Source organism: Helobdella robusta (assembly GCF_000326865.2).
Source record: "Helobdella robusta unplaced genomic scaffold HELROscaffold_120, whole genome shotgun sequence".
NCBI lineage: Eukaryota > Metazoa > Annelida > Clitellata > Rhynchobdellida > Glossiphoniidae > Helobdella > Helobdella robusta.
In genome coordinates, this window is record NW_008703665.1 from 180,855 (window position 1) to 193,268 (window position 12,414).

The 12,414-nt window shown below is 32.4% G+C and overlaps 1 protein-coding gene across 1 annotated transcript; it reads left to right on the forward strand.

Annotated features, from left to right (window-relative positions):
- Positions 1–3,562: 3,562 nt before the first annotated feature.
- Positions 3,563–11,400, forward strand: HELRODRAFT_194990 (hypothetical protein). Its single transcript, XM_009013844.1, has 11 exons — positions 3,563–3,840; positions 3,864–4,123; positions 8,201–8,287; positions 8,367–8,603; positions 8,772–8,893; positions 9,135–9,291; positions 9,402–9,569; positions 9,791–9,934; positions 10,219–10,343; positions 10,558–10,783; positions 11,198–11,400. The coding sequence occupies exons 2-11, from the start codon at positions 4,021–4,023 to the stop codon at positions 11,269–11,271; spliced, it is 1,443 nt and encodes a 480-aa protein (XP_009012092.1). The 5' UTR covers positions 3,563–3,840; positions 3,864–4,020; the 3' UTR covers positions 11,272–11,400.
- Positions 11,401–12,414: the final 1,014 nt, after the last annotated feature.

A 12,414-nucleotide genomic window follows, 5' to 3' on the forward strand; every position in this document is an offset into this window, starting at 1 on the left:
TGTTGTCATGGATATGAACTCACCATTCGGTATTCGAACATCCAGCTCTTTGTTCGTTGAATTTTTAGTCTCTGTATGTGCGCAGTCTCTATCAATGTCACATATGTGCTTTTCCAATGAATGTTTGTATCACTATGTGTGTGTGTGTGAGTGTGTGCGCGCGCGTGAAGGCAGGCGAACAAAATAATGATCCGCCAAAAAATAAATTTATATTGATAAACGACTTGAAGTAGATACTAGACCTTAATGAATGATAAGGATGAGTGAATGAATGAACTTGATGACTAAATGAATGAAGGAATGAAATGAGCAAATCAATGAATGAACAAATAATGAACATAAAACTCTAAACCAAGTGATGTAGCACGTTCGAGGCTAGCACTCTCAACCTGAAGCTTCAACTTCTTGCACGTGTTAGCTTTTATTGGGTGGTGAAAGAAATTTTCACATTGAGCATATTTATGTGCTTACAATTCAGCCAACTAAAATTTTATTTAATGTTTAGAGGCAAACAACAGAACGACTTCAAAGCAAAATCTTTTATTGAACAAACCAAAAGAAATATTACAGAATTTATTAGCATAAAACTTTGAAACCAATGAGATTGGATGAACGAGCATTGAATTGGTTAGCACTACCTCCTTACATACTTACCTTCAATCAAGCTGTCATGCAACTTTTTAAAATCTTGTTTTTCTGATCTACTTCTTTTCTTAGCTGCAGATTGATTTTCCGAGCATTTTGATTGTTGCCAGGATGCGACAAGATGGCATGCATCTCCATTCAAACTTTCAGAAACGAACGTCCCTTCAGGCACAGCACACAAAAATTCATCCCCATTAAGATTCTTCCTCACAATTTCGCCAACCTCACTGCTACCTGCTGCTGCTGAACTGAATGTGAGGGACCTTTTTGATTTGTACATAGGCCGCATTCTTATTGATGAGGAACATTCTTCTGCAGTCAGTCCAAATATTTTGAGATGACAAACATTTAAAATAAAAACAATTTAATTAGAAATTTAAATTGAAAATATGTATGGAAGGATTAGTGATAAATTTGTATAGAATGAGATAGATGGGTGGATGGATATGAAAGGATTATTAAATGAAAATATGAACAGGAAATAATAAAATGCCTTACTAACAACTAAACAAAATGTGCAGACCCACTTCAGTTTTATACAATAACTATTCCATAAAATAAGAAATTGCTTACATGTAACAAAGAAATAGCAGCTGTATGCTATAAAACAATATTTATACTTGCCAGCATATTTCTGAAGGGCATCACCATCATCATCATCGTCATTGTTGAATATTGGCTGGGAGTTCATTACCTCCAACTCATCAGCATACATCTTGTCAAAATCATCTTCTTCATCATACATCATTCTTTTATCAATTTTTTTGACTTTCTATCTAAAATTAAATCAACTTTTTATAAGTGTGAATATAAATAAATAATAATAAAATGAAGTTATAAATTTTCAAAAATTATAAAGCAATAAATTAATAAAATGAATGAATAAACTTCTGTTTACCAGCTTTGTTCATTTACTTTATATATAACTTTTTTAATTTAAGTCTTCAGCTAACTTAGTAATTTGTAATTATAAAAAAAAAATATCAAATTAAAATTAAAAAATTAGTAAAAAGTGAATTAGCCAGTTAGATTTAATTAAAAGCTGCTCCTCTGAGAAGAGCTAACTGTATGTAACTAAGCTAAAGCAAATAAAAAATCTATAAAATAAATTTGTTTACTAGACTAGTGCATAAAATAAAAGAGCATGACCAGAAAACATTTTTAACAAAATTTTCAATCATTTCACAAATATGGAGTGGTTAAAATTTTCAATCATTTGTGAAATGATTGAAAATTTTGTTAAAAATGAAGGCCCTAACCTAACCCTAACCCTATTAACCACTCCATAAGTCATTGATATTTGACAAGTAATGATCTAAAAAACTTACCTAAGAATTAACTTGTATTAAAATTAAATTATTTTCAATTTGATATCAGATATATAAATAAGCGCTAGACAATTCAAAGTGGGCAGAGTCAATTTATTAAAAGTACATTATGATTGTTTGTAAACATGCACGATACCATAGGAGTACCTATCTCCCGTTTTACCAAAAACTAGAAGAAATTATTTTAATTTTAATTAATAAATTATAAAATGTGTGACATCTGATTGGATTGCCAACTGAATTGAGTATAACACACTCCATTAATTTGCAGCTTTATAATTATAAATAATATAATATACAATTAAAAATTAAATAATAATTATAAAATAAAAATAAAAAAAGACCGGTTTCAGTTTTGCCTTCCAGCCCAGGGATGAAAATCATGCAATCCAATCAGCAATGCTGTGCAAGTGAAAAAAACATATATTATTTATTATCATAATAATTTATATTTATATCAATAAGGAAAAAACTGACCACAAATTCGAAACAGTACAAAAATTTGACCAAATTGAGATTTAATTAATAATATAATTATAATATTTAAAGTTAAACGATTACGCCGCGAGAACTCCTTAAAAATAACAATTTTCGCCGGTCGGACTAATCGACCTGCTTGGGTTGTTTTATCGGCTTACCCACATAACTAGAATCAATTCGATAAATCGGTCGGGTTATTTGACATGCTTGGATTGTTGGCTTACGAAATTGCATGGATCTTAACGAGCAAGCTATTTACTTGACTTAATATGCTTAAAACATTGTAGTAATTCTATTTAATTTTATTTAATAAAATTATCTATTATTAAATTATTTTTGTTAATTTGATTATAAAAATTGCTTTTTGGTCCGGTGAAATCCGGTGGATTACTGAAGCCGAAGGTTGGATTACTAGGATTGAACTATAGTCACCCTTTTTTTACACTATTCGATCATGTTAAAAATTTGTTTGCTTATGAAATAAACGTCCTAAATAAATCAACATTGTTATTTGAACAACTATCTTCATTATATTCAATGAATACTTTACATTCTGCTGGTGCTCAAAAAAATTGGTTGCTGAAATTATACGTTGGCTTACTGCAGTGGCTTACCTTACAGGGTTTCATAGAACTCTTAGGATAGAGTTTTTTGTACCCCTATATGTTACTTCTAACTCCTCCACTCTTACTTTTGGAGTACCTCAGATTTCTATCCTGGGCTCTGAACTACCTCGTATTAATAATAATTTTTTTTTCACTAGTCAAATATATGCTGATGATTCTTATATTTATACTTTCTTTCCTCCATCTTATCACAATAGTGTTCTTCATAATCTTTCTCTATGTCTTTTTTCAATTATCGCTTGGTCTGTCTCTATGTTTTAAACTTAATCGTAATTATTATATATTAGTATTGATATTATAATTACATTAGCAGTAAATTTTATAGTAGTTATTAGATGTATAGTGTATATATATATATACTCATCAAAAATTGTATATGTATATATATACATATATATATATATATACAAATAGATTCATATAAACATGTTCATGCATGTGTGCTGTATGTATAAAAGTATTTTAAACTTCGCTTATGAGGATGATGGAAAAAACATAAGTCGAGGTTCTTGCGTGTTAAAACTTTTGGAACTGCAATCAACAACATCATCGCCAGCAATTGCATCAACAACAATTACATCAACAACAACAATTATATCAACAATTACATCAACAACATCATCATCACCAACAACAACACCATCACCACCTTTGTTATTATCTAGAAGTCAAGAGCAGAGTAACAACACCATACCGACCACATTACTCATAAAGTTGTTCGTTATCCCATCTAGCACTGTGCTCGCGATTTTAGATACGGCATCTCCGCCAACAAAACAACGACATCATCAACATCGGCAGCATCAAATCTTCTATTCCTAATTCTTTAAAAAAACTATATTATTAAATCGATTGAGATTTTTAGGAAGAAAAGAGAAAGAAAGAGAATCTGTTGTTAAAATTTTGGCACCATTTAGTTTGATCGGTTGTTTATTGAAGAGATGTTGGTGAAGGTGAAAGAAGGATGTGATGTCACAACAGTCATCGTCTTCGTCTCCATCTTTTGTTCTTTTATCTTCATTTGTTCTTCGGCGGATGCTACAGGTTTATACGTTCACTCATTGTTGGTTTATTTATCGTTCATTGTTCGCTCATTTGTTAATTTAATGTTCACTCACAAATGAGTTTGCACATATTGATTTTTCATGTTTAAGTTTGACTTAATAGTTTATACATCGCGATGAATATGTCTAATGTGATTTCTTAAGTTTATGTCAAATGTAATTTTTGAATCTTGATCGAACTCTATAATATTATTTCGGTAGGATACCCGTTTCAAACAAGGTTATATTGTCATGTTGATCTAGGATTGAAATATTTCTCTTGTAATATCATAACCTCGTTTTATTGGTGCATTTTATTTCATTGGATGGTTGTTTGATTGTTCTACCGCTTGCCTCGATGCCTCCTTCGAGTTTTTATTTAATCTCTCTTTCAAATCATTCCAGCACTTCATTTACTCCATTACATTCATTTTATTTTATTTTCTTCTATTCCTTGTATTCAAATCATTTGTTCATCCATTAAATAATTCACTAACAAAATCTTTCATTCATTCATTCGTTCGTGCGTTCGTTTGTTCATTTATTCATTCATTCATAGCCTCATACGTTCATTCGTTTCACTCGACTTATGTGCACATGTAGGTTCCGTTCCTTGTAAGATATTTAACATTTTAACGATTAACACATTGCGTTTAAACGCTGATAAGTGAATAGAAAAAAAGAAGTTATCGTGAAACAAGATATGAACTAATGGAGCAGCAAGCCAACCAAACAACCAGTCAGCTATTTACTTAGAGAGCAAACAAAAAAATTTGGGAGGCAAAAAGTTTGAACACTACATCTGCTAATGCTCTTTATCAACTGTTTCAGTTTAAAGACGCACATGATTGCAATGCCATCGTCTCCAGTTGACAGCTGGCATGCCGCCTTCGTAATAAGCTGTAATAATAATTTGCCAGTTGGTTTCTAATCTATTTCAATTTTTGAGTTTATCCATTCACTAACACGTGCACAAATAAATACATTACATACATACATTTGTATGCGCGAAACATTAAAGTGCGTGTAGATGCATCCGGTGGCGGATCTAAGGGGATTACCGTTATGAGCAGTTTTTTAATAAAAGTCAGTAAAAGGATCGATTTATGTGTAAAATCGATCAAAAATTGAATAAACGTGATAAGCAAAATTAAGGTCGTCAGCCACACTGCCACGAATTTTGGCCCCTCCTGTGAAAATTTAAACATTTTCAAATTTTTGTTGCTTCCCGTTAAAGTTGTCATCAACAAGATGAGCATTCAAGTAAACGAAGAAATGCAAGCGAATGTACGCTGCAAACTCTCTCTCAAACACACACACACGCGCACACACACACACTCATAACAACTTGACAAAATGACACCAAATTCAATATTTTATGACGGCAGCAAGTTATTAAGTTCTGCTGTTATTTATGCCTTAATCTCTTCATGCGATTAGGACGATGATGATGACGATGATTAAGAGCATCGTCTAACATCAAACCATCATTAATTACCCAAGTGAGATGTTAAGCATGTTTATCTCACAGGCCAGCAACAGATAATGAAGAAAAAGTTGAATAAAGTATGACTTCATCCACGTTCAACTCTGTCAGATGCATTTTTTAAAATTAACAACTGTTCATACAAATATAAAAACCTAATACCTACACATACAAAAAGCGTTGATTTAAAAAATGTTCTACACTCTGAAAATATGGTACATACTCCAAGGAGTTGTTGATTTTAATCTCTTTATTTAAAATATTAATGAAATGTTTTAGTATTTTTCGTTCAACTTCGTCGCGCATGTCACTGATTTTTAATTGCGCTTAAGTTGCTTATTTCAGTTATTTATTAGTCTTCTAGCAATAATCTCCTCAAGAGACTGACTGCTAGCAATTGAATAAATTTGCTTCCACCACGATAAATTAGAATTAATTGCTGGGAACCGCCCTTATCTAACACCACGTGAAACCTTGAAATCTATTGAATATACAACAAACAACATCTACGATGTTTAGGCACACAACATTATTTTCAACCATACATGCTATGTACGGACAAAATTTTAGACATACAAATCTAAATACAAAAGCTACATACAAATTTACGAGCAAAGACTGAAACACGTGTAAAAACAGTCGCACGCACATTAAATCTTTCCATAACATAAGCAAATGGTATGCAAAGATAAAGTAAGAATATTAGGGGATGCTCCAACCAACTCGTTATATCGATACATTTCTTCTTGTCTTTATCGTTTTAAGTCTACGAAGTGATCATTCATTAAGAGTTTGAAGAGCGTCTGTCCAGTTATCTACTGACTGATCTAGATGCTATGCATGCTTCTTTAACTAACAAACTCAATTTATGTTGGCTATCTATCAATCACATTATCCAGCTTGCCTGTCTCAACAATCCGATATACCACCATCATCATAAAAGATGCTTTCAAACAGTGCACCAATTTTAATCGAGCAAATAATAATCTTTATCAGCATATAATAAATAGCAGGATATATTTCATTTGCAACAGGTTTATTGCATGCGAGCATATGAGGCTATCAATTTACCACACACTGCACGGCACGTATAACTGCACTACATACAAGTACACACACATGGAGCTGCTGACATTTTTATTGTCTTCCCTGCAAAATTATTATAAATATAATATCTGTCCTTCTATTTGCCCTAATTTGTATAAAATTAATGCAAATAGCTTCAACAACATCAACAGCAGAAGCATCGACTGCATTCCAACGTTATCAGCGCCACTTGAAACTTCTGTTTAATGTTGATCCTAACGTGAAATGTACAACGACGATGTATCCAACTTGAATGTACAACGACGATGTATCCAACTTGAATGTACAGCAGCGTTGTATCCAACTTGAATGTACAGCAGCGTTGTATCCAACTTGAATGTACAGCAGCGTTGTATCCAACTTGAATGTACAACGACGATGTATCCAACTTGAATGTACAGCAGCGTTGTATCCAACTTGAATGTACAGCAGCGTTGTATCCAACTTGAATGTACAGCAGCGTTGTATCCAACTTGAATGTACAGCAGCGTTGTATCCAACTTGAATGTACAGCAGCGTTGTATCCAACTTGAATGTACAACGTCGTCGCACGCCTACACACACGAATAATAAAAATAAATTGTGAAAAAAATTTATACAAAACACATGTACGTGCATTCAACCGCTCAAATATATTTTCCACTAACAATGAAATGTTCGCATTTTTATCTCTCTAGAAGATAAGTATTAAGAAGGAAACAACACACGACAATGAGAGAGTGAGAGAGTGAGAGAGAGAGAGAGAAAGAGAGAGAAACGTTCCTAATTATTATTTTAAATATTTTTTTTTCTATGCACGGAAATCACAATGGAGTTTCAGTGATGATGACAACATGATTAAATGTCGTGTGGGGAAATGATACAAGCTTTAACTGGGACACGTAAACAACATCATCATCACCACCATCATCATTATTATTATCATTATCAACATCTCCACCACACTCAACAACTATTTTCCTTTCAGCGATTGTTAACAAAACCTAAGCGATAAATAGTTGAAGAAAAACATTGTTATGCAATCAATCAGCCTAATTAATTATTATAAACATTATGAAATAAGCCTGAAACACAACGCCAGGCAGCAACCGACGCGCCCGTTTATAAATGTTAATGTTTAACAGCTGCCCAACTCCAATGCACATTATCAAAATATGTTTACAACGCTATTTAACGGTGTTGCTACATCTTTATAACGATGTTAGCAAAATTTTCAAAACAGCAACAGTTGCATACCGCAGTTAGTATCATTATTATCATCATCATCATTGCTCGTGTTTCCCCAAACAATTACAACAGTTTCTGTTAAATTTCTCCCAGTTCCTAATCGTGACAAGTCGATTAAGTAACTGAAACTTTTTGTAAAAGAAATGTGTGCGTGTGTATCTGTGCTGGTGTATATGTGTGAATATTTGATTGCATCTGCACGAGTTTATGTTATTACACACAAACACAGAAACACAAACACACAGACACACAAACAAACACAGACGCTTGTTTGTACAGATTACATGATACAAAGTCATGAAATGAACGAGGATAGGACTCTGGGATCCTCAATCAATTTTCTGTGCAATGTTAATGCTCCATTGAGTGAGTGTCATCGTCGTCATCATCATCCTAATCATTATCATCAATACCAATTTCACTAAACGACACCGATCCACCACAGAAGCGATGAACCACAAAGCATACTGGCTACACGAGGGACGCTTGATAGCGGACCTCGGCAATCCCAGCCCCCTCTACCCGCAGTTCAAGCACGGCTACAAGGACCAATCAACCATTTTTTTGAAAATCGATCCTATTAGTATGAAGGACGCTGGTGCCTACAAGTGTCAGATCAATATAATTTTTAATGACGTGGACTCCAAGGAACTCAGTCAGACGCACATCTTGGTCGTTATGGGTTCGACATCTCTGTCTTAATTATTTTTTGTTTTGTTTTTCTATTCTTTCATATCTTTATTATTTTGTTTTATATGAATATGTAATTTTATAATCAAATAAATTTCGTCATTTGGAATGAATTCATTCAGCATCTTTCCAATTCCAAATAATTCAAACGCTCGAACAGTGCCGCCTAAATTGAAGCCGTTCGAGAACACGAGCATATCATTGAGTGAGGGCAGTAGCTACTCAGTCAAATGTGAACTGACCGACGGCCTGCCTCCACCAGAAATAACCTGGTTCAAACAGGTCGCAATATTTCTAATCATCAGTTTTTATATATGAACTTATTTCGTAATAGTATGCCCAAGAAAGAAAATAGGCTAAAGTAGCATCAAATGAGCCAACTTCAACTTTTTCTAAAACAATTAAAATGATGAACAGAATAATTCAATAAATTTAGATATTTATTAAAATAAACATTTAAATTTACAATCATTAAAATAATATATAAAAACTAAAACAACATGCACCACTAACTCTAAATCAGGCCCCAACATTCGATGGAGATGATGACTACGGCATTCCCCAAGAAAACGAAACATTATGGATTGAAAGAGCCACATTAGAAGATGGCGGTATATACACATGCATGGCTCTCAACAGAGCTGGTAACGTCAGACAATCAATCGTCATTAAAATTCTTCGTTAGCAAATTTTTTATTCATTTATCAATCTAATACACATACACACTAATATACAAATTGACAGAAACCCGTCGACCAACCAACTAACCAACCAACCAACCAATCAACAGATAGACCCCTCTTGATAGATGCTTCCCCCTCCCCAATACACTCTGGTCCGGGGTACACCACAGTCCTCTTCTGTATTTTCTACGCGGCACCCAATGCAACGGTGCAATGGCATTTCAAGGGCAGAATAATTCAACTTGTTAACGTTCCTAACAATCGATTCCAAGCCTGTTAGAACTCTATTAAACTCTTTTCTAGGCTGTTGCACAAACAAAAAACTATGAATTAAAATGTTTTGTATACTATGAAAATAGAATTGGATATAAAAATCATTAAGCAATAAAAAGCATCTTAAATATATTAAACACTATTGCGTTAAATGTAAATAGCATTATATCACATTCATTTTCACAAACACACAATGTTAACGAATTTATTAATTGTGCTGCAGCTATACAAAAAATAGAGATGATGGAAACGTACAGGTACGTACTGACAATCACTAAAATGAATATAACTGACTTCGGTACGTATGAGTGCGTGGCTAGGAACAAATTGGGACCTAATAAAGATAGGAAACTTATTGAAGTCAGCGGTAGGTGCGATATGTTTCACATCTTGTTGCTGTTGTTAATGTTGATGATTATACATATAATTTATTGGTTGTAACTTCAAATTCGAAAATTGATTGTCGCATGTTTATAGGTCGTGTAAATAATATAATTTGCTTATTTTTTGCTTTTTTTACAAATTATTCAAAATATCTTTTCTTTACAAGTTATCAGCAAAACTTTCAGACGTTACTTATTATACAAAAAAACGTAAACATGTTATTTCTTATTAATAAATATATAAAAACAACAACAACAACAACTGCAGCTAAACCAGCTATGTTGAAGATTATAAGTTTGAGTCACAACAACACGTACAGTGACAGGTACACTCTGGAATGGTCGGTTGCTTCGTACTCACATCTCACAAGTTTTCATGCTCTAATTCATTTAGTGAGTGAACTGGTTTTGAAAGAATGTACACTGCAATTAAATTAAATGATAGTATAACAAAACGTTTAGAAAAGATTTTTTAGTTGAGTTTTAGATGTACATTTAATACAACCAGCTCGGTTGCTTTTAAATTTAATGACAACAATAAAAATAAATGGTTCGAAAGATTTGATTGAATGTTGGAGACTAAAATTTTTTTAACGTAAAAATGCAGATAAATGGTACAAAGGAGATAGTTTATCAGAACATAACCATCGAACCGAACAATTTGCGTCTACCACTTTATTACTCAACCATCACAGAAACCAAAGAGAATTATCACCAGTCTGCAGTCATCACTAATTTGCCAGAATCAAGCAAGTTTAGCATTCAAATGATGGCCGTAAACAAGTACGGAGCCACAGACTGGACTGACGTAGGCTACTTCCAAACAGTGGCGGGTAAATAATTTTAAAATTTATATACGCATCAACATAGCCATTGCTAGTTAGAGGCATTTTCAAGAGATCTTTCAAACCTCTGAAACTGTTACATATGGCAAGAGTGAGTGATATAAGGTGACCAACCCCCCTTGAAGATCAAGCTATGTAATGAGCCGAGTCATTTCAATGGATGACTTGTGTAATGATTGTCATTGTGCTGTACATGTTTGTATTTCTGTTTGGGTCTTTAATCACGTGTTTGTTGCATTAACTAACTCATTGCAGTTGATATTGTGAAATTGCATCTAAGATCAATCTACATAACTAAAACAGAAAGTTTTTCTTGTTAATGTTTGCCAAAATCAAACAAAATCTGTTAACAATGATGCAGAGAATGGTATAAAGATGAATTATTAATTTTTATCTCAATAGGTGGACGATCATCTGCCGTTAGCAGTGTCTTAATTGCGTGCGCCGCCCTTCTAATGGCTCTGTTAAACAAATGATCATTATGCCACACTTATTCGAACAATAATTTTTAACGAAAAAAAGTAAAATGTTTTTCCTGTTAATTCATTAAAACAATTACATACATTTTTTCATAAATTCTCAATAAATTATTTTTATAAAGTGTTTTTCAATGCATCAATTCATTCTGTAGTTTTTTAATATAATATGTAGTTAAAATAATTAGCCTGAATGAAAACAAAACAATGTATTAATTGAAAACTAATGATGATAAAAAAAAATTGAATAATAATGAACGAATGTAGAGTAATGTAGAACTTCTAAAAACGATCATGACGGTGAAAAAGAGGATGAACAAGATGAAGATAGACAAGAAAATATGAAAATGAAGAAACAGAAGATGATGACAATGATGATCCTTTTCTATGGAACTCTCCACCTCTTTCTCTCACACTTACGAAGTTCAGAGCGGATCTCAAGACCAATCTGTTTGCAAAATTCATCGAGGAGCGCTTTATAAACTAATTGATTGATTGATCGATTGATTGATCGATCGACAATAAAACACTATATAATAATATATAATCCCATACAACTCTCTATAACTATAAACACATATACATATATATATATATTATATATATATATACACATACATATTAACAACCGTACATAACACTATATAACTATATATAATAGTTAACTCTACATAACTATATATAAATCTATATAATCGTATATAACACTATATAATAATATATAATCCTATACAACTCTATATAACTAATAATAAAACAAACGAATTCGAATAATAAGAGTGATGACAGCTGAAAGATAGAAAACATGGATTGCCGCATTCAATGATGACTCTTCTACTTGTTTCACTCCGTTGTTCACTCTGGCAAATAAAAAATATTATTCTTTTAATTATAAATTAATTAAAAAAAAAAACAATATCAATATTCATTTAAACTGAGCTAAACTTCACCACAACAAACTTGCTATCATCATTCCAATTGTTATAAGGATAAAATTTATCTAAATATAATACAGGCATATGCAATTTATAATATATGAAATAAGTAAACCATAATATAAAAATTAAGTAATAAGCTATTTGTAGGTACCTTATTATAAAAGTTAGTCCATTGTTGTGCAAGTTCAATTTTGCAAGAATAAGA

What these genes read in the sequence shown, in the direction of transcription:
- HELRODRAFT_194990 (XM_009013844.1), top strand. Translation starts at nt 4,021, where the DNA reads ATGTTGGTGAAGGTGAAAGAAGGATGTGATGTCACAACAGTCATCGTC. An exon ending in GCACATCTTGGTCGTTATGG is followed by an intron (nt 8,604 to 8,771) that starts GTTCGACATCTC and finishes ACGCTCGAACAG; the next exon opens with TGCCGCCTAAATTGAAGCCG. An exon ending in CTACTTCCAAACAGTGGCGG is followed by an intron (nt 10,784 to 11,197) that starts GTAAATAATTTT and finishes TTATCTCAATAG; the next exon opens with GTGGACGATCATCTGCCGTT.